This window comes from Eubalaena glacialis, chromosome Y (assembly GCF_028564815.1).
Source record: "Eubalaena glacialis isolate mEubGla1 chromosome Y, mEubGla1.1.hap2.+ XY, whole genome shotgun sequence".
Classification (NCBI taxonomy): domain Eukaryota; kingdom Metazoa; phylum Chordata; class Mammalia; order Artiodactyla; family Balaenidae; genus Eubalaena; species Eubalaena glacialis.
The window spans coordinates 2112864-2135068 of NC_083737.1; the positions used below are offsets into that span (position 1 = coordinate 2112864).

At 50.1% G+C, this 22205-nt stretch overlaps 1 protein-coding gene across 2 annotated transcripts in view; it reads left to right on the forward strand.

Annotated features, from left to right (window-relative positions):
- LOC133082905 (pseudouridine-5'-phosphatase-like) overlaps positions 1 to 22205 on the forward strand; it is a 136135-nt gene that overhangs the window by 40535 nt on the left and 73395 nt on the right. For both annotated transcript variants that reach the window (XM_061179579.1, XM_061179578.1), the window contains exon 3: positions 12172 to 12401. In XM_061179579.1, the coding sequence (XP_061035562.1) occupies positions 12172 to 12401 (230 nt within the window). The remainder of the gene's footprint in view (positions 1 to 12171; positions 12402 to 22205) is intronic.

Below are 22205 nucleotides of genomic sequence, written 5' to 3' on the forward strand. Positions count from 1 at the left end.
CCGTTTTGTTACCACCACGCAGCTGTGGATGGTAGCATAACCCTTGACTTTCATTCCTTTTCTTTATGAAGGTGTTTTCTGGTGGGGCATTTTAGGTTGTGGAAGGCATCTTGAGCCCATTAGAAAAGGAGGCTGTCTGTAGGGACGGTCTATTATTAATTCAATATCCTTCATTTTGAGAATGAAGCTCTCACTTCAGGGTGAGAGCTGTGGCCCCAGCAGGTACTTAGCAAGGAAGGGATGGCAGTTTGCCAGGGGTAGCAGACCCTGATTATGATGCAGGCATGTCTGCCTGGGCCAGTCACCAGGGGAAGCAGGCCCTGATTATGATGTAGGTGTGCCCCGCTTGGGCCAGGCACCAGCAAATTAGCCCCTGATAGTTACGCGGGTGTGTCCTTGCCTGGGTCCAGCCACTTGGGAGGGTAGGGCTGGCCCATGGGGCTTGAAGGCCAGGCATAAGTGACTTGATTACCTTCCTATCAGCAGCCTAATGACTGAATGCTTTGGATGCCTCTCCTTGAAGTGGGTCATGAATGATCTAGGAGGGAAATACTTTTGACCAGTATGTTCTGTAGGCATTTACCACATGCCTTAGTGATGAAATTCAGGGTGTAGGTCAGAGAAAGGTCTAATTATCTTCTGGGAAGAGACATCTTCTGAATCGTGGCACAACTTTTTGACAAGAAGTATTGAAATGTATGTGGCCTAACCTAAGAAAAACTTTTGCCATGGGACGTAAGGAAACCTTTTTAACAGGGTCCCCATGAAGGATGCTGATTGTATTTTGATGCTGATTGTATATATGCTCCGTTGTATTTTGAAGCACACTTCTTCAGTCATGGATTCTTTGAGGTGGACGAAATGATGTATTTTGGCATAATTCAGCGAGAGTAACTGGTGTAGAAGGCCAGTCATAAAGTCGGTGCCTCTTCTGGTGTGAAACCCCCCGGAAGGTTCTCCTGTTGACCTGGCTCTCTGCTTTCCCTGCTCTTTTTCACGGGCTGGGATGTGGGGATTTCCCACGGAAGAGCCCAGGGCGTGGCATCTGCGCCAGTGGACAGGAGGGGGACAAGGCTGAGCCCAGGAGCGATCGCCCACGCGCTGCCCATCACACGGGCCCCTCGGAGGTGCCGGCCCCACCCCCGGCCCCGCCCACCCCTGCCCCCGCCGCACCGCGCTCCCTCGGGTTAGCTCTCTCCCCTCCTCCTGCTCGGGCGATCACCCAGCGGAAGAGTGGAAGCGCACACTGATCCCCGGTCCCCTGGGCAGCCGAGGCTGTGGTGCCCAGGCCTCTGCGGCGGGGGGGCGGCCAGTCCCCGCTCTCCCGTCAGCGGAGTCTCCCTGTGCTCCGCAGGCTCAGGTCCCCTCGGGAAACCAGGAACTCGGCCGTGCCCACCGTGGAGTGCGGCCCCCCGACATAAGCTGGAGAGCAGCGCACGTGGGGACTCCCTGGGCAGGAGGATGGTCCTCGCCGGGCTCAGCAGGTGCTTGCGCTCTTGTCCCTGAGCGCCCCTGAAGACTACAGCCCGGCCGCGAAGTGCACGCCGCTCTGCGTGGTGTGGGCCCCAGTCCCAGTTCTACCCAAGCCCGTTTCTTCTTTGCCCGCCTGCTTTAGCCTGGGTAATGAAGTCCGTCTCCACCCCCGCACCCCCCGCCCTTCTGCTTCTCTCTTCTACTTTATTCTTCATGTGTCTTATGTCCTTAGTCCCCCATGGCTCTTAGCAGACATTATCGGCTCCTGCCGCCCCACTTTCTGAACATACGGTCCACCGTCCTGGCAAGAAGGCACTCATTTCCTTAGGGTCATCCTGTAATTTTCCGCTTCCTTTACTCAGTCCTTAAGGGCATCTGGTGCTGGGTGGCTGCTCATGGGCACATTAAAGAAAGGTGTGTATAATCAGCTTAGGACACGTGCATACCCATTTAAGTGGAAATCTACAGTAACATATAGTTTTACGTCAGAAAGAGAAATTCAGAAAAGAGTGGTGGAAGGGGAGTGGAGGAAAATAAAGCAGAATATTCTCGGAGCAGTGGCAGCTTTGTGGTCGGGACGGGGGCTTGAACTTTGGGGAAACTGCGGAGAGCACCTGAGATAGAGGCGGCTCGAAGCTAAGCCTCTTACTGCTGATGTGCTTGAGAAATGGGCAAGGACTTCGGCTCGACTAGGTCTTTAGTCTTGAGCTAAGCTGTCTGCTGCTTCTAGAACCAGTGGGAGTTTTGAAGAGATGATGTGCCAGAGGGAAACCCATGCCGGGGGTGAGGGTGGGGGGATTCCTCTGGGTTTATGGCACATGATGACGACGGCAGGGGAGAGTTAGCCGGGAGGAGGACCAGGCTATGAGGGCTTGACCTAAGGTGGAGTCAAAAGGTCTGAGTGGACCACAGTCCCATGTGAGGTGACAGTGTGACGTGGTACTGGCCAAAATTAACACTCACCTGAGAAACCAGGACTGGAACTGAAGTCTCAAGAGTCATTATCACTTAAGCACCGAAGCTGTACAATTGCAAACATAAAAAGAATCCAGCAGACAGCACATACGGAGAGAAGGTGTGAGTCTCAGGTTACGCATAGCTTTTCTCATCATGAAATCAATCACAGCAGCAGTGAAAGGACAGTATTGAGTATGGACGTGGTAACAAACCACATTCGTGATGCCACGCTCCTTCAAAATCATTTGCTGGTCAGTAATGCCAGTAACAGACCTTTACAATTCTGATTCCCCTTGTCCTGTAGAGTACTGACTTATTTGATGATGTACATGGACGTTACTCCTTTTTCCTGGTTTAAATATTCTGGCATTCAAAGACTGCCAGGTGCCTGAATTGTTACTGACTAAATTATAACAGAGACATCCTAGACTAAGCCACGAGATGTATGTCTTGTCTTCCTGTGATTCTAGCTATTACTTAACTGTAGGCGTAAAGGTTTTTCTCAAAAGAATGAGCTGCAGTTTGTTTTTAAATGTGTGGCGGTTCCCCTGTGGATTTTTAAATACTTGGGAGGAAAAGATCATGGATAAAAGAAGTCCTTACTGAAAGATCCCTCAATTCAGTGGAGCGAAAATGGGTAGATAGATGGCCGTGATGGTTTAGTCACGGGCGTCGGCAGCTGAGGAGAGTGGCTTCCAGCCGCTTGGACAGGCTCTGGGTGTCTGAGGAGCAGGTGCTGACTGCGCAGGTGCGGACTCGGGGGGTGGGTGGCACCTGTGTGGGGTGAGGAGTGACCTGTCGTCCCAGTGAACACGGCCAGGTTCCAGGGGGCCGCCTGGCTTGCCCCGCATCCCACAGCTTCCCTGTAGCCGACCCGCCCAGCAGTGGGGACGCAGTGTGTGCACAGACAGTACGGGTACAGCTGAACCTTGAACAACACCTGTAATTTATAGTCGGCCCTCTGTGTCTGCACTTCCTCCTCACCTGCCGAGTCAACCCACCACGGACCGTGTAGCACTGTAGTGTTTACTGTTGAAACACATCCACCTGAATGTGGACCCGTGCAGTTCAAACCCCTCTTGTTCAGTGGTCAGCTGTATATTAGTCTATTTATTTTCAATCTTGGAAGATCTACTCCTAGCATTATTTCGGGGATGCGGTGCACAACAGACAAAATATTTCAGCTGCGGCTTGCTTTTCAAGAAATAAAAAAAATTGTATTTTTTAAAGAATGGAAAGCAACTACTCATAATAGCCAAAAACTTGAAGCTACCCCAGTGTCCACTGATGGATGACTGGATAAATAATATGTCTTATATTCCTACAGTGGAATATTATTCAGCCTTAAGAAGGAAGGAAATTCTGACACAGGCTACAACATGGGTGAACCTTAAGGACATTGTGCTCAGGGGAAGAAGCCAGACAGAGGAGACAAATACTGTGTGATTTCACTGACAGGAGTCAGCTGCAGTGGTCAGAGTCACAGAGAGAGAAGGTGGTGCGGAGGTTACCGGGGCGGAAGCAGTGTTCAGTGGGGACAGAGCTTCTGTCTGGGGAGGTGACAGAGTTCTCCAGATGGCTGGTGGTGACCACTGCACAGCAAGGTGAAGCTCCTGAATGCCACTGGCTGTGCACTTAAAAATGCACAAGATGGTAAACTTTATGATATTTTACCACAATAAAAAAAATTTCGTTTCTGTTTTTAAATACGAGAAGCCGTTCACGGATTACGAAGTTGTATTTTGTTAAAGTTCCTGGACAGGCGAGGTAGAAAATGGTGGTAATTGCATGCCGTACAAAGGATTTTCCCGTAAATGTCACAGCTGTGCCTGTCTCCTCTCCCCCAAACCGAGTCACACAGCCACTAGGGGAAGGGCCTTGCTTCCGTGTCCCCCTGAGCACACACTCAGTGGGACCTTAGTCGCAGTGTCATGGCATGTTGAGTGGGGCTCCAGCACCTCACCACAGAGTCCTCCTCTGAGAGATACCCGTGGAAAGGAGAGGACCCTCGGTAGGGGCTTTGCTGCAGCCTCCCATTCGCTGGCGCCTTCGGCATCTCTGCGGCAGCCTAGACAGGAACACAGGGAAAGACTTTCTGTTTCCTTACCAGGCCCTTCCCCAGAGCATAGACGATAACACCGAGAATTTTATATTTGAGGACTTCCTGGTGGCACAGTGGTTAAGAAGCCGCCTGCTGATGCAGGAGACACGGGTTCGAGCCCTGGTCCGGTAAGATCCCACTTGTCGCGAAGCAACTAAGCCCATGCGCCACAACTGCTGAGCCTGTGCTCTAGAGCCTGCGAGCCACAACTACTGAGTACACATGCCACAACTACTGAAGCCCGCACGCCTAGAGCCCATGCTCCATCCACAACAAGAGAAGCCACTGCAATGAGAGGCCCACGCACTGCAACAAAGAGTAGCCCCCCGCTCGACACAAGTAGAGAAAGCCCACACGCAGCAACAAAGACCCAACGCAGCCAAAATAAATAAATAAATTTAAAAAAAGAAAGAATTTTATATTTGAGATAATTCCCAGAAAACAACATGCACAAAAACCCTGGCCACAGTGTTGAAACTTCTGCAGAATGGCAGCAAGGAAAAAATAGTTGACAGTGGAAAATTATCTCATTTGACTGTTCTGGTCCCCACAAATTGGGCTGATCACTTTCATATTAGTTTGATAGCCACAGTAATGACACTGCTGCTTTCGTCTCTATTGGATGCATCAGGTGAAGGAAATCAATCCATTTTTGATGTGAATTGTTGAGAAGGCACCCACCTTTCTTTCCATCGTCTCCTATTTGTGTAGGAATTGAAAACTGAACATGCTTCCTATATCTTTATATCATCTGCAGTTTTTGTACTCGTCCCGTGAAGTAGGCAGGATTGGTCTTACTCACATTTTATAGGTGAGGATGCAGGTTTGGAGAAGTAAACTGAAGAGTGAGGAATCTGACCCCTGGACTTCTAGGCCATTCCTACGCTGCCCTGACTGAGAACATTGCGTACGGCACTGCCTATGATGACCGGCATCCCTGGTCTCCACCCACCAGAGCCAGGAGCCCCCCCGCCCCCCAGTTGTGACAACCAATGTCTCTGGACGTGGCCAGATGCCCCGGGGGGCGGGGGTCAAAATTGTCTCTGCTGGGGAACCACTGCCCTAAATACAGTGGTAGACTAGGAAGGCATCGCGTCAGGTCCCTCTGAGTGTGTTATGGGGCGGATGGAAATTTCAGGCTCCTGGGCCTTGCTCGTCTTGGAAGGCGACCCTTCACTTGAGTTGTCATTGCCTTTGATGGGCCTGTTCTCCAAATCCTGCCCTGGGAAGGAGGGTGGAATGTCTGGTTGTCCCCACCATCCTCCCATACGTAGGTAAGAATCCTAATTAGAATCCACCCTGGAAAGGGCAACCCTCAGGGTGAGTCAGCAGGACCTTATCTCCCCTGTCTGCCCTGGAATGTGAACTCATGGCCTGTGATCATGCCTTTCCAAAGCGCTCCTTAGGAATCCACAGTGACATTAAAATCAGGCATTGCTAAAGGTCTCCTGTCAGGAGGGAGAGGTGTCAAGATCCCCCCTCTGAGAACCTGCTCCTGTAGCTCCCAGCACCCTCTCACCTCCTGGCTGTTGATCCCAGCAGAGTGACCTGGTCTCTGGGTCTGAGGTGGCAGCTGGAGGCTCCTCGGGCCTCTTCCTACTGATGCCGAGAGCAGCTGCTAGGCTTCTCTTCCCTTGTGTGTGTGTGTGTGTGTGTGTGTGTGTTTCCTTTTTCTTTCCTGAGCTCCGCCCTTGATTGCTAACAATTGCTGAAACGTTGCCAGCACACGTTCATGTTTATAGTCATGAATTATGTCGTCTTCTCAGAATCAAGGCCCCAGCTTCTGGTTTCCACCACCCAGTGCTGCTACCTTGGGTCCTTGGGGCCACAGTTTCTGTGGCTGCTGTAACAAATGACTGCAAACTTGGTGGCCTGGAACAACAGAGGTTTATGCTCTTACAGTTCTGGAGGCCACAAGTCTGAGATCAGGGTGTGGGCAGGCTGCACTCCTTCTGGAGACTCCAGGGGGAAGATCCTTCCTACCTCTTCCAGCTTCCGGGGGCTCCAGGCGTCCCTGGGCTTGTGGCCGCCTCCCTCCCGTCTCTGCCTCCGTCTTCACGGGGCTTCTCCTCTGTGTCTGTGTGTCTCCTCTTGTCAGGACACCAGTTGCTATGACCTGAATGTTTGTCATCCCCCCTCACCCCCAAGTTCATAATATATGAAGCCCTAACCCACCCCCCCTGCCGCCCCAGTGTGATTGTGTCAGGAGGTGATCCCTTTGAGAGGTGATTAAGTCATGAGGGTGGAGCGCCACGAATGGGATTAGTGCCTTTACGAAAGAGACCCCAGAGAGCTCCCTCACCCCTTGCACCATGTGAGGACACAGGGAATAGACAGTCGTCTGTGTACCAGGAAGAGGGCCCCCTCAGCAGACACTGAATCTGCCAGAACCTTGATCTAAATTCCAGCCCACAGAACTGTGAGAAATCAATTTCTGTTGTTTATGAAGTATCCAGCCTGTGGTGTTTCATTATAACAGCAGGAACAGAGTTAAGACACCAGTCATTGGATTTAGGGCTCACCATAAATCCATGATGATCTCATTCTGGAGGTCCTTCATCACACCTGCAGAGACCCTTGTCCCAAATTAGTTCACGTTCAGAAGCACCAGAGCTTAGGACCCGGACATATCTTTAGGGGGCCACCGTTTAACCCACTGCCCTTGGTGGCATCAGCAGCCGCTCTGTGCTTCCTGAAACACGCAGTGTGTGCATTGCTGTGTGGTATCATCTCCCCCTGGGTCCTGTTCACTCCCCCCGGGAGTGAACCCTCTCTGGGTTCAGGGTGAAGTGTTACAATTGATGCCTGAGCTAGTTAGAGGTTTGATGGATATACCCACTCAACTTATGAATTCCAAGGCACCACCTGAAAGAACTCATGTCCGCTGTCTTTTCTGCATTTTTCCTTTTTCAAATCCACTTTCGTGGCAGGCTCTGTGTCCTTTCTCACCAATCTTAGGTCTCTAGGATGAAGTCAGATGGAAACATTCTTCTATCAGAATCCCTGATGCTCCACATTTCTTATTTCTTCCCCTGTAGGTCAGTCCTGTGAGTGTGGCTTCTTTGTAGCAAGAGCTATCTGTCTTTCTGCCCTGCCCTGAAACCGACTTCAGCACACCAAGGCTACAAGCTGTTGGGTGGATTTCATTTATGTACCTAATGAACCAGCTTCTCCACGGGACAGAACTCCTTTCACATTTTCAGTCTTTTACTTTTCAGAGTGACTGAATAAGAAAAAGTTGGTGTATAGTATTTAAAGGATACAAAAGTGTTTCAGGTTTGTGTGTGTGTGTGTTTTTCAAACCCAAACAGAATAGGCCTAATTTTTTAAAAGATTATTTCCCTGATTTAAAAACAAAATTTTTTGTTCACTTAAAAAATGAATAGGGCTTCCCTGGTGGCGCAGTGGTTAAGAGCCCGCCTGCCAATGCAGGTAACACGGGTTCGTGCCCCGGTCCGGGAAGATCCCACGTGCCGCGGAGCGGCTAGGCCCGTGAGCCACAACTACTGAGCCTGCGCGTCTGGAGCCTGTGCTCCGCAACGGGAGAGGCCACGACAGTGAGAGGCCCGTCCACCGCGATGAAGAGTGGCCCCCACTTGCTGCAACTAGAGAAAGCCCTCGCACAGAAACAAAGGCCCAACACAGCCAAAAATAAAAAAAAAATAAAAAAAAAAGATAAATAAATAAAGGATACAGAATTTCTGAAGAAGTCAGGCAATAACGTATCAGGACGTTGGAGTGATTCATTACTGACTGTAACCTGAAGTTTGATGTAATGGTGGTGACCATGGCTAACATCTGTTGGGGCCTTACCTTCCTGTGTGTGCTTTTACGTGCAGGACCCTTTACAGGCATTCCTTCACAACTCCACCACCAGGAACATTAATCATTGCTGTGTGACAGTGGACAAAACTGAGCCACAAAGAGGGGACGTAATTGCCATGGGCTGTGATCAGGTCCCTCTCTTGGGTTTCATGTTTGTATTGGTCTCAGATATTTTCAAGGAGCTCAGTATGTTGTGTCTGATTTAAAAACAGTTGTCCGGGGGCTTCCCTGGTGGCGCAGTGGTTGAGAATCTGCCTGCCAATGCAGGGGACACGGGTTCGAGCCCTGGTCTGGGAAGATCCCACATGCCGCGGAGCAACTGGGCCTGTGAGACACAACTACTGAGCCTTCGCGTCTGGAGCCTGTGCTCCGCAACAAGAGAGGCCGCGATAGTGAGAGACCCGCGCACCGCGATGAAGAGTGGCCCCCACTCGCCGCAACTAGGGAAAGCCCTCGCACAGAAACGAAGACCCAACACAGCCAAAAATAAATAAATAAATAAAATACAACAAATTAAAAAAAAAAAAAAACAGTTGTCCAAAAACCATTTTTGATTCATTCCCCTATGGATAAAAATGTTGAGTACTCACTCCAATATAGGCTTATCGGTATGTACTTATTTATGTATAGTACTGTGCTGTTACATTAGTTACATTACAAAATATTCACAGAACTAGAAATGTTAGAAGGATAAGCTGAAATGAGATAAACTATATTTAAATTTTTAAAATCAGTAGCACCAAAGAACTTTCCCAGCAAAGTTTTCTTTTTCCAGTAGGTTTTAGAGAAAGCATCTGTTTAAATATGCTCCATTATTTTTTAATATGTTGGTTTACTATTGTGTAATACAATTTGAATATTTTGTTTTAAATTCAAATCATGTTGATACTCAACTTTAATCATCGTATCCAGACAGAGGTGATTATTGGATGTCTGTTTGTTTATAGGCATTCTTTCATCCATCTTAATTCATCCGTTAAGTAAAGGTTTTTTTTACTGAAATTTAACTGATAAATGTAATTCTCCATGCTATTAATCAGTGCTTGTTGCAAACAATCTTGAGTGCTGTGGTGTTTTCATGTTTTCACATAATAGATTCACACCCCATAGAAACCCTTCACGTAGAATGCTTTCACACTGGTTGGAAATTCCTTTCAGTGTGAAATTAAGCATATGTGTTCAGAAGTCATACAGGTCTGTAGCTTTCTTGTGTGACTTTTGTCCAGCTTTGGTATCAGGAAAGTGCTGGCCTCATAAAATGAGTTGGGAAGCAAGCGTTCCCTCCAATTTCTTGTGGTTTCTTTATTTCTTCTTTCTTTCTGAGATGCTTGGTAAATTCACCAGTGAGGCCATCCAGTCCTAGATTTGGGAAGGTTCTTGACTACAGATTCAATTTCTTTAGTAGAGCTAGGGCTAGTTACATTATTAGTGTCTTCTTGAGTGAGCTTTCTATCTTTCAAAGAACTTGTCCATTTTATCTAAGTTAGCAGATTTATTGACATGAAGTTGCTTGTCATATTTTGTGTATCCTTTTTAATTATTTTAAGGACCTGTAGTGCTGTCCCTCTTTCACTGCGATAAACTTGGATTTTTTTTTTTTCCTTAATCAGTCTAGCTAAGAGCCCACCAATTAAATTGATCTTTTTAAAGGACTAGGTTTTGGTTTAATCAGTTTTCTATGTTCTCTTTTCTGTTTTCTGTTTTGAGTTTGTTTATTTTTCTTTTCCCTTTACTTTCTTAAGATAAAATCTTAGATTGTAGATCTTCTTTTCTTTCTTCCAGTTTTTGATTTTTCAAATACCATTCCTATTTTAATTCTCCTATGGTCAGGGAAATTACTTTGTATGATTTCAGTTACTTAAAAATTTTTGAGACTTGTTCTTTGGCTCATAGTGTATTCTATCTTGTTGAATGTTTTATATGCACTTGAAAATAATATGTATTCTGCTATTGTTGGGTAAAGTGTTATATAAATGTCCATTTGGTTAAGTTGCTTGATAGTGTTTTTGAAGTCTGCAGTACCATACTTAATTTTCTCTCTACTTCTTCCGTCAATTACTGAGAGAGGAATTTGAAACATCTGTCTGTTTTTCTCCTTTTTGTGCTTTGAGTTTTTGCTTTACCTATTTTGAAGGTCTGTTATTTGGTGCATACACATTTAGAATTGCTATATCTTCTTGATGAATTGACCTATTTGTCATTACAAAACGTCCCTAGTTATCCCTGATAATCGTCATTCGTTGTTCTAAAGCCCACTTGTCTTTTGTTAGTACAGCTACACTGACTCTTGATCGGTAGTGACATAATACATAGTTTTCAATCCTTTTTTGTTGTTGTTGTTAAGATTTTTTTAATGTGGACCCTTTTTAAAGTCTTTATTGAATTTGTTACAATGTCGCTTCTGTTTTATGTTTTGGTTTTTTGGCCACGAGGCATGTGGGATCTTAGCTCCCCGACCAGGGATCCAGGCTGAACCCCCTGCACTGGAAGATGAAATCTTAACCACTGGACCGCCAGGGAAGTCCCTCAGTCCTTTTAGTTTTAACCTATCTGAGTATTTATCTTTAAAGTAAGGTTCTTGCAGACAGCGTGTATTTGGGTCTCACTTTTTTCTTTGTTTTTCCATTCTGACAGCCCCTAACTTGGGCATAATTATATTTATCAAGCTGTTATGTGAAGTCATTATCTGCTAATATCCGTCATCTCTTCCATATTTGTGATCATTTCTATTGATTGCCTTTTTCTCCATTATGGGTTGTATTTCCTCCTTTGCAAGCGTGGTAATTTTGATTGGATGTCGGACACTGACTTTTACATCCATCTGAGTGCTAGATTTTGCTGATATAATTGTCTTGGCGTGGAGTTGAGGTCCACGTTTTCCTCTGAGCACCTCATAGGACTGTTTCTCTGAAGGATCACAGTATCTGTTGCCTTTCTGAATGGGTTCAGGTATTGAAAAACGTGTCAATCTTTTCTGTAGCAATTGAGAAAGTAGGGACATCGCCTTACGTACTTACAGAAACAGCCATGATTATCTGATTATTTAAAATACTATTTTAGATAAACCTTTGTGTGGATTTAGACATTACTGTTGTTGTAATCGGCGTGTGTTGAACGTGGAAAGTACTGTCATTTTTGTCGCATTTTTGATAACTGGCGGTCTCTTAATTGGCTCCAAGGATAATACATTAACCTACGTGTTTCCCGGACTTAACCGCCACAGTTGATAGGAACGTGGAAGCGTGTCTGTCACATGGTGTGTTGTTGTTATTGTTGTTCAGCTGCGTTAAGCAGAGCCTGTTTCACTGTCTGACCCCTTGGTAGGTGGTCCCGCAGCTTTGCTTCAGCTGCGACCTTTCCCTTCAGCCTCTGATGGGGGCCCGTTCCGGATCCAGCAGTGGAAGGAATGCTGAATTGCTTTCTGTACAATACAGAGTTTCCTCAGAAAACACCAGAAGCATAGTCCTTGTGTATTCGTTCCTTTAAAACAAAACAGAGCAAAGCCCTGTGTACTCAGTGCAGAGGCCCTTCCCTGGGTTTGCTCTGATAGGACTGGCGAACAGCAGCGTCATCCCGGTACCACCACCTCTGTTACTTCGGGAGGTGCTATCGCTGAGCCCTGAATTGCTCTCTGATGTTTGTGTTGAGCGGGGATGTCCCAGGGCTGACGACCCCTGTCAGGACAGTGTGTGAGATCAGACGGTGCCTGAGAAGAGGCAGCAGGGTCAGGGCGACAGAGCTGGCACAGCGACCCTGGAGGCCTGCGGCCGGTACCTGCTCCCCATCGTCACTGACGCCTCCCCCCCTCCCCCCAGGTGTGGAGAAGCTGATCCGCCACCTGCTGAAGCACGGTGTGCCCTGTGCCGTGGCCACCAGCTCAGGGACCGCATCCTTCCAGATGAAGACCAGCAGACACGAGGACTTCTTCAGCTTGTTCCATCACGTCGTCCTCGGCGATGACCCCGAAGTGAGGAGCGGGAAGCCAGAGCCAGACATCTTCCTGGCTTGCGCCCGGAGGTTTTCTCCCGCTCCTCCCGTGGAGAAGGTAAGCGGCAGCGGGCGTGGAGGTGACGTCGTGTGCAGGCGCAGGCGCAGGGTCTCTGTGTCCACGTGGACAGCTGCTGCGCGGCACTCCTGAGGACTCGAGGAGAGGGCGGTGGGGTCGCCGGGTGGGAGGTGCGTGCGGAGATCCCTTCATTTTGTGGGGGAGTGCAGCCACCCCAAGTCACCTGGCCAGGGAGTCCCGGCCAGCATCGTCTGGGGTGCCCGAATGTAAGAAAGCCTAGGTTTCGCAGAGCACTGCCTGACGGGCACTTTGCAGGGAAGGGGGGCCTTCAGTGATGCACGGCGACAGCACCCTTATTGGTAACGAGCAGCCTTGGACACACACGTTCCCTGCAATTCAGCAGTTCAGACGAAAGTCAGCAACGCTCAGCACCCCTCTCCCCAGATGCTTCTCGGTTTCTCCCCTGCCAGGGGGCCGCAGGCGGAGCTCCGTCCTGCCTCTGTGGCTGCTTCGTTGCGCCGGGTCCGTGGTGGAGCTGGGGAGGTGGCGTCTGAGCCTCGGAGGAGTGCCGAGGGTGCGCGACGGGGCTTGTTCGGTTCTGCTGAGTCTCCGCGCTGCGCAGGGGGGCTGCCGAGACGGAGGAGGGTGAAGAAGCCTCCGCCACCTGCAGAGGCAGGTTCCAGAACACCTGGGGCTTCTCGAGAGCAGTTGCTGCTGGCGACCCACGTGTGTCCGCAGCAGGCGGGGCGTCCCCCGGGGTGACGGTGCTTCCGCCTGGTCCCTGGATCTGAGGGCGCGGTGCTTCGTGGGGCATGGGTGCAGGGAAGAGCCTTTCCGTGAGAGATCTTCTCACCGTTTGCCTCTCACTAACCAGTGAGCCGGCGATGGGACGGCAGCCTTTGCCACGCAAACCACAAGCGCAGGGAAGGTTACTCAAAAACCTGCCTCCCGATGCAGCTGACAGTGGCGAACGTTGTTGAGTGATGTGTTTTTTGGGCCCGGGGCCTAACTTACTACACTGAACCTGTAAGGGCCGTCCAAATATGTAACCTCTCGGGCTTTCTCTGATTCTCAGACGCCTGCTGGGCGTCCCACGATTCAGTGCACTTCTGATGCTAACGACCTGGAGTCAGCGCCGACCCCCGGCTTGAGGGCTCAGCCCCAGAGACTGCCCCCGCTGCAGACGCCAGCCTCCGATGAGGTACCCAGGCCCCTCACGCTTCTCCCCAGCCAGCCACAGATGTGGGTTCCCACACAGCCCCCTTCCCGGTTGTTATAATTCACTAGAATGACTCAGCGAACTTCGGAAGACACGACTTGCGTTTACTGGTCTAGTTTAGGAGTACAGCTCAGGAACAGCCCGGTGGAAGAGCTGCTTAGCGCAAGGTCTGGGTGCCGGGGTGCTGGCGCTTCCATGCCCTCTCTGGGCACGCCACCCTCCCAGCACCCCCGTGTGTTCAGAAGCTCCAAGGACCTTAGGGCTTTTTGTGGAGGCTCCATGACCTGGCACCGCTGGTTAAACCATGGGCCTTTGTTGATTGCATCGCCGGGCCTGCAGGTTGGGGTGGGGTGCAAGCTGCAGCGCTCTAATCCTGCCTTGGTCTTTGTGTCCACCAGCCCCCATCCCGAAGGCGTCTGGGGCCCAGGACTGTCACTCATTAGCATAAACTGACACGTGCTTGAAAGGGGATTATTACGAATAACGAAAAATGTTCTGATTGCCCAGGAAATGCCAAGGGTTTTAGGAGCTCTGTGCTGGAAACCAGGGGCAAAGGCCAAATATATATATTTTTTATTACGCAACAGCCAGAAGAATCATTGCATGTCATTGAGGGACGGCGGCAGTGCGTTCCTCGCAATACACGTACACGGGCGAATTCAACTAAACAGTTGCATGACCAGGGTGGAGCCTGAGATGGCCCAGCGACTAAGCCACAGAGTCAAAGATGAGGCCTCAGGGCTGGTGGGATGGGTCCCGGCTGCAGTGTGGTTCCGCTTCTTACATCAGAACATCTCTGTGTCCACGTGTTTGCCATCGTACGACAGACGCCATACAAATGCGTTCTCCTTCCCTAAGACCTTCTTAAAGAATTTCCCATCCCTTCAGGTGATGAAGCCCTCCTCCTAGAAGGGCCGTCTTCTTTGTGTGGTGCAGGTTGCCATTGATCTGTTCCCAGGTAGAGTGAGGTGCCACTGAGCAGACTGGTTGCAGAGCAGCTCAGAGTAGGAGCACCTGCTTCTAGCCCGTCTTCTCTGCTGACAAGACGAGATGCCGACCCGTCAAGTCCTCCTCCGTTTGGCTGATGCAGTTCAAGGAGGATGGTGCTGCCTTTCTTTCTACTGCAGGCAGTCCTTGCTTTGCCGGGCACCCTATTCATGGAAACATGGCGTTTCCAGGTTTTCACGTGTGTGTGCAAACCAAGTTTATGGGGAGACCACACGCCGGCTTTGCGTGAGGCCAGTTGCTTCTGTGGGAGGGGAGGGCACGGCTGTGCAGCTCCGGCCTATACGGGCAGGCGTTGCCCTTGGTGAGGCGCCGAGGCACCGAGGCAGAGCCCGGACATCCCTGTTGTCCCCGGTGACAGTGTTCTAGGCACATCAAAGGAAAATGAGCAAGTGCGTATCTGAGGAGTAATCTCGCTCCTAAAAGTGCTCTCCACCAGTTACCCCTGTTAGTCACCCACATTTATTTATGCAGGTGTTTGTCTTGCAGAAATGAAACCTTTCTTGTCCCGTTTCCTAGGCAGATACAGTTAAGGTGTTTGGGTTTTCCTCAGATGTGCGTATTGTAGTAGGAAAGGACAGTGTTGATCGGCTCCTGGTTGTGGAGGCCCACCGCCCGTTTTGTACTTGCATTTGTCTTCCAAATTCAGGAAGCAGTTGCAGAGAGGCTCATGGAAGCATGACACAGCTCTTAGGTCGTGTCCTGCTGCTTCCTCTTTGACGCAGTGCAGGCGCCAGCACATAGGGGTGGCGAGCCTCGGAGTTGAAGGGCATTTCATGCAGTTGTCAAGTCCCTAGAGAGAGTCACGGTTGCCGTCGGGAATTTATGATGCCGTGCGTGTCACCAAATTAATCTGGTACAGTAGTACTAATAGGAAGGTAGTACGTTAGTCACCGTTAGTCACGTTAGTCACCGTTTTACTAAGAGAAAATGCCTAACAGAGCTGGCATTCAGCAAGTGTTCATTGCAAATGTCCTAAGTTACTTATGTATCATTCTTTTGTGCTTAAGATACGCAAAGATACTGTGCCATCTTCAAAAGTCACTTTAGCCCATCTTCATGCTCAGGCGCACTCACTGAGTGCTTGCTGTATGCCAAGGGGGAAGCTGGCATGCGGGAGTCCCCACTGGACCCCAGAGGCCCAGCAGGGCAGAGGTTATCGTTGCCCCAGCTTTCACAGCACCTGAGCTTCTGGAGGCTCGTGGACAGGAGCGAGGGCGCCCAGAGTCCCGGGCAGGTTGAGGGACCAAGCCGCAAGCCGGGAGTCACCCCAGCGCCCCTGGGTGTGTGAGCTCTGCCACTTGAGTGCCTCGCCACAGAAATGCACGTCTTTGTTGCAAAATAAAAATGCCATCATTTACACAGGATTTCTTGTGTTGATATTTACTACATTACAAGTAAAAACTGAAATCAGTTTTTAAGAGCATGGCAGTCACTACTTTGCATACATATTTTTCTTGTTAATGTTCAGAGCTGAATTTCAGGGTTTTTTAAATGAACAATTATTTCTTTTTTTAAAGAATCATAGTTATTTTATTTATTTGTTTATTTGTTTATTTATTTTGGCTGCCCCGGGTCTTAGTTGCAGCACGTGGGATCTTTAAGGTGCGGCATGCGGGCTCTTAGTTGCAGCATGCAGACTTATTAGTTGCAGCATGTGAACTCTTAGTTGCGGCACGCATGCAGGATCTAGTTCCCCCGACCAGGGATCGAACCCGGGCCCCTCTGCATAGGGAACGTGGAGTCTTAACTCGCTGGACCACCAGGGAAGTTTCCCCAGAGTTTTCTTTTGAATTACTTTTTTGTTTTGTTTTGAAGAAGGTCTCACACATTAAGCCTTTATATACCTAGAGAGTTAAAAAACGGCAAATGTAGTTTAACTTGAGTTCTGATTAACTGTACAAGGTCTTCATTATATAACACTCGGACCATTTCTTCAATTACAGAAGTCATCACGTGAGTTGACTTTTCAATATGTGAAATGGCAATTAATATATTTTATGTAATCTCTTTTTTTTTTTTTTTAATTATTTATTTTTAGCTGTGTTGGGTCCTCGCCTCTGTGCGAGGGCTTTCTCTAGTTGCGGCCAGCAGGGGCCACTCTTCATCGCGGTGCGCGGGCCTCTCACTATCGCGGCCTCTCTTGTTGCGGAGCACAGGCTCCAGACGCGCAGGCTCAGTAGGTGTGGCTCATGGGCCCAGTTGCTCCGCGGCATGTGGGATCCTCCCAGCCCAGGGCTCAAACCCGTGTCCCCTGCATTGGCAGGCAGACTCTCAACCACTGCGCCACCAGGGAAGCCCCTATGTAATCTCTTGACAAAGAAACGCGTTAATTTAAAAATCATTCTCTATACCTCCTTTTATTGTGTATTGTCTGTGTGGCCAAAGTCTGCAGACAGGTGTAGGCTGTCAGGTGTTGCTGCTGGAAGAGCTGCTTCACCTCCCAGAATAATGGGAATCAAGTGGGTGCGTTGCTTCTGGCAGGTTGAAAGTTAACAGGACTTCCCTGGTGGCGCAGTGGCTAAGAATCCGCCTGCCAGTGCAGGGGACACGGCTTCGAGCCCTGGTCCAGGAAGATCCCACATGCCGCGGAGCAACTAAGCCCGTGCACCACAACTACTGAGCCTGCGCTCTAGAGCCCGTGAGCCACAACTACTGAGCCCGTGAGCCACAGCTACTGAGCCCACGCACCTAGAACCCGTGCTCCACAACAAGAGAAGCCACTGCAGTGACAAGCCCACACACAACAACGAAGAGTAGCCTCCGCTCGCCGCAACTAGAGAAAGCCCACACGCAGCAACGAAGACCCAAAGCAGCCAAATAAATAAATAAATAAATTAATTAATTAAAAAAAAAAAAGTTAAGACTTGGTGGCCAGGTGAGATGAGCTGGGCTTCTGTCTTTGGGGGATTGCATGCTCTTTAGTCAGTGTCTCACTTCTGAACACCCTGTTAGGGGCATAGTGGTGCTGGAGCTTCTCCTGGTGGTGTGGAGAGTCACCGGGCCATAGTCAGCCACCTGCGGGGCCTCAGGGAGCCTGCATCCCTGGCCATTGCTGCCCAGGCCTCATGACCGTCTTCTCCTATCACCCAGAACCACTGAGGAAAATACGGGGGCTTCTGGTCACTGGTCTTGGTATTATTTCATGTCTCTTGCAACCTGATGTACCAGGCCCTCCCTTATTTCATTAAAAAAAAAAAAAAAGATCTCAACTATTCCTTTCATAACTCCTCCCATTATACATCTTTTCTTTCATCCAACCTGCCTTTGCTTGGTATCCCTACTGACTTTCTGTGGACTAGGTTGCTTGCTTTCCCAAATTCCATTGTTGAGGGGGGGGGAAAATGTTTTCTGTACCCTCTTAGGTTCAGTGTTTGGGGACCTGTAAATTAAACGGACAGAAGGCATTAGCAAGAGAAAATACAGATTTCTATTTGTGTAAGAATGAGGCAGTTCCCAGAAAAATATGATTCAAGGAGGCAGTGAGAACCTGGGGCTTATATACCATCTTAATAGGGGTTGGGGAGAGACAGAGGGGCGCTTCTGGTAGAAGAGACGACTTTTAGGAAACATGAATGGGCTCTTAGGAGAACAGATGCGAGACATGGTAGTTGTATGAGGATGTCTGTTTGCACAATTTCTTATCCAGGCTCTGACCTGTGCACACTTCTCTTCAGCCATAAAAGTCAACCTTCCCCGGTTGTAAAACTCCTGGGGAGGGGATTTATGGCAGTTGAATTCTTTAGGGAGCCTTTGCTTTTAGGAAGATAAGGAGAATTTAGAAAAAGCCTCTCCCTGCAGCTGTTGATTCTCACATGTCTTCAGCTCAGAATGATCCTTGGGCTCCCATGGCATGTTCTGGGCCCCCTTCAGCACCGAGCGGTCCCTGTTTTTTTTCCCCAACTCCCCATCATCACTTTCTTGCTTCTTCCTGTGAATATTCAGCCTCTGGCTGGCCAGCGGCAAGGCCTCTGCTTGCTGAGCTGACCGGCCTCTGCGTTTCTGAATGACCTCAAGTCCTGCCTTCATCCCAAGCAGTTTCATCTCCCACAGGACCTCAGGGAGTCCTGCTTTCCTGGAGCCCTTGGTCTGGCTCCCACTTGAGCCAGCTGGTCCCATGCCAGCCCCAGGGACCCCCCCACCCCCACCCCGGACCGCACCAGGCGCTGCGATCCCTGTGTTGGATCACGTGTTTTCTCGGTTCTTTGTGTGTTTGTACGTGTGGTTGTGCAGTCTTCACGTATCGGCAGTTTCAAAGAATGATGGTTCTCATTAGGCTCTCGTAACAGCATGTACATATAACCCATCTATTTTAAGCCACCATCACAGAATGAAAATTTGACAGGGCTCCAGACACTGAGAAGGATGAGTTGTATCTTGGATTTGTGAAAAATTAAATAGTCGTGCCCGCAAATAACCTTAGTAGACACACAGAGTTCTGCTAGGCTAGGGGAGCAATGACACTTAACTGCCAGGGATAAGAACCTCTTTCTACATTCCCAGCTTTGCCTTTGGAATGTTTGTAAACCACGTGTGTGTTCGTGTAGTTAGCTCTGATTCTGTGTCACTCTGCCTGGCTCCTCACAGCACCCGGCCGCTTTCTCCCTCGCTGGTTACTCCAGGGCTCCGTCCTAGCTTCCTCTTCTGTGTTACTAGCCTGTCATCAGCGGGGAAGGGGGGTTGCTGTATTGGGGTAAAAAAAGTCTGTCTGCAAAGGCTTCTTAGGCAGCGACAATGAACAAGATACCTCCAGAAACACTGGATTACTCGTATGCTAGCTTAAACAAATACTGAGTTAATAGTCCCCAGTAATTTCCACGGACGGCATCTGACAAATTCAAGGGTGATCTTCTGTTTTTTTAGAGGGCATCCACAGTGGCTACATCCCCGTCACTTTGTTTGTTTAAACTAGGGTGACTAAGTCCTCGCCATCGGCCAGACCCTGTGCAGTGCTAGTTCTGAATCTCCGTGTTCCAGGAACCCACCTAATCCCGGGCCAGTGGGGATGACTGGTCCCCCCTTGTTTAAGTCCAGACTTGGCAACAGCTTGTCCTAAATGCTGGCAAGAGGATCCAAATCTCTTTGAGGGATGCTGGGGGTCTTGGACCAGTTCTTCAACGTCCTCCTAATTCTAAGAGTCTTGGGCGTAAACTGGATGAAAATGGAATCCCTCACTGTTTTGTAAAACACAGCAGCATCGCTCCCCAGGTGAATGCACAAGGAACTGGGATGTGAATTCTGCACAAATACGGAAGACTGGCCATTGGGTTGGGAGCTTCTTGCCAGGGTCCTTTCTCTGGACCATCAGCGAATTAGAACATGGTTTGTTTTGTCAGATGAAGGCCTCTTAGCACAGCCAGAGGGTTGCTGGTTGTATGCTGTATCATTCTCTCCACAGTTAGCTGGGTGAATTTTGTGCATTTTAAATGTGAATTTTGGTGCTTAACCTTGGACTAGTTGCCCGTGTTCCTTTCCACCTCTGCCGTAACAAATGACCACAAGCTTAGGGACTTAGAACAATGCAGATTTTTGTCTCACTGTTCCATAGGTTGGAATTCCGGGCCTGGCATAGCTGGGTCCTCTGCTCCAAGTCTCGCAGGCGTGAAACCAAGATGTTGCCTGGCTGGGCTCCTCCCAGGAGGCGCTAGGGAAGGACCATGCCCAGGCTCGTCAGGTGGCTGGTGGAGTCCAGCTCCTTGTAGGGTAGGACTGGAGTCCCCGTCTCCTAGCTGGGTGTCCTGGGCTTCGCCCTCAGCCCCTCGAGGTCTCGCTCTGGTCCTGACAGTGGGTCTGCCATCACAGAGCCAGCACTGGTGTGTCCGACTCTGCTCACACTTGACATCACTCCTTCTGCAGCGTCTCTCCCCCCCAGCCAGAGAAGGTGCTCTGCTTTTAGGGGCACACCTGGCTAGAGGAGCCCCCCACCTTTTGGCCAGGACACCCTCCCTGTCTCCAGCTCCATAACCTGAAGCCCATCTGCAAAGTCCCCTTTACCATGTAAGGGACCCCATTCATAGGTTCTGGGGCTTCCGGGGTGGGCATCTTTGGGGACCAGTCTACCCACCGCAGTACCTAATCTCAGTTCCAGTTTTCCCACTTATAAGACGGGGATAAGAATATTAGAAATGTTAGAAATGACATTTGCTGCAGGAATAAAACTTCTCCCAGGCCCTCTGCCGCTGACTTTCTCCCTCTACGTTGTTCTCTGCTGCTTCTACATCATTCCGTAGGGGTTCACACTGCTGATTCTTCCGGAGTCTCTGCACAGCACCTGGCTGCTGACCCACTGCCCCCTGTCTGCAGGTCCCGAGGTGCAGGAGGCTGACCCAGTGCCCCTTGTGTCCAGATCCCGAGGTGCTCTTGGTCCCCTGGAGGCTGACCCAGTGCCCCTTGTGTCCAGGTCCCGAGGTGCTCTTGGTCCCCAGGAGGCTGACCCACTGCCCTTGTGTCCAGGTCCCGAGGTGCTCTTGGTCCCCAGGAGGCTGACCCACTGCCCTTGTGTCCAGGTCCCGAGGTGCTCTTGGTCCCCAGGAGGCTGACCCACTGCCCTTGTGTCCAGATCCCAAGGTGCTCTTGGTCCCCAGGAGGCTGACCCAGTGCCCTTGTGTCCAGGTCCCGAGGTGCTCTTGGTAACCAGGAGGCTGACCCACTGCCCTTGTGTCCAGGTCCCGAGGTGCTCTTGGTAACCAGGAGGCTGACCCACTGCCCTTGTGTCCAGGTCCCGAGGTGCTCTTGGTCCCCTGGAGGCTGACCCACTGCCCTTGTGTCCAGGTCCCAAGGTGCTCTTGGTTCCCAGGAGGCTGACCCACTGCCCTTGTGTCCAGGTCCCGAGGTGCTCTTGGTAACCAGGAGGCTGACCCACTGCCCTTGTGTCCAGGTCCCGAGGTGCTCTTGGTCCCCAGGAAGCTGACCCACTGCCCTTGTGTCCAGGTCCCGAGGTGCTCTTGGTAACCAGGAGGCTGACCCACTGCCCTTGTGTCCAGGTCCCGAGGTGCTCTTGGTCCTCAGGAGGCTGACCCACTGCCCTTGTGTCCAGGTCCTGAGGTGCTCTTGGTCCCCAGGAGGCTGACCCACTGCCCTTGTGTCCAGATCCCGAGGTGCTCTTGGTCCCCAGGAGGCTGACCCAGTGCCCCTTGTGTCCAGGTCCCGAGGTGCTCTTGGTTCCCAGGAGGCTGACCCACTGCCCTTGTGTCCAGGTCCCGAGGTGCTCTTGGTCCCCTGGAGGCTGACGGCCACACTCACAGGCAGTCCTGGGTCCAGGCCGGAGCACGATTCACCCAGTTGGGATGAGTCCCTGTGAGTATCAGTCCCTGTGAGTTGGAGCTCTTCACTGCCCCTGTTCTATTAGACAGTAAAATTGAGTCAGGGGCTGAAATGTTTGAAATCTATAAGAAGGTAAATGCATGGGATCTGAAGCATTCTCATCCCACTAACATATTCTCAGGGTAGAGGAAGAAAGCTAATACAATACTGGGTTTATAGATCCTTTACTTGACTGTTCTGCCCGCAAACACTACTATTGTTGCTATCGTCTGTTTTGAAGGTAGATAGTACTTGCGCTGTTTCTTTTACCAGCAGCTAAAAGCACCTACTGCACATGGTCCCCAGGGCACGTGTTG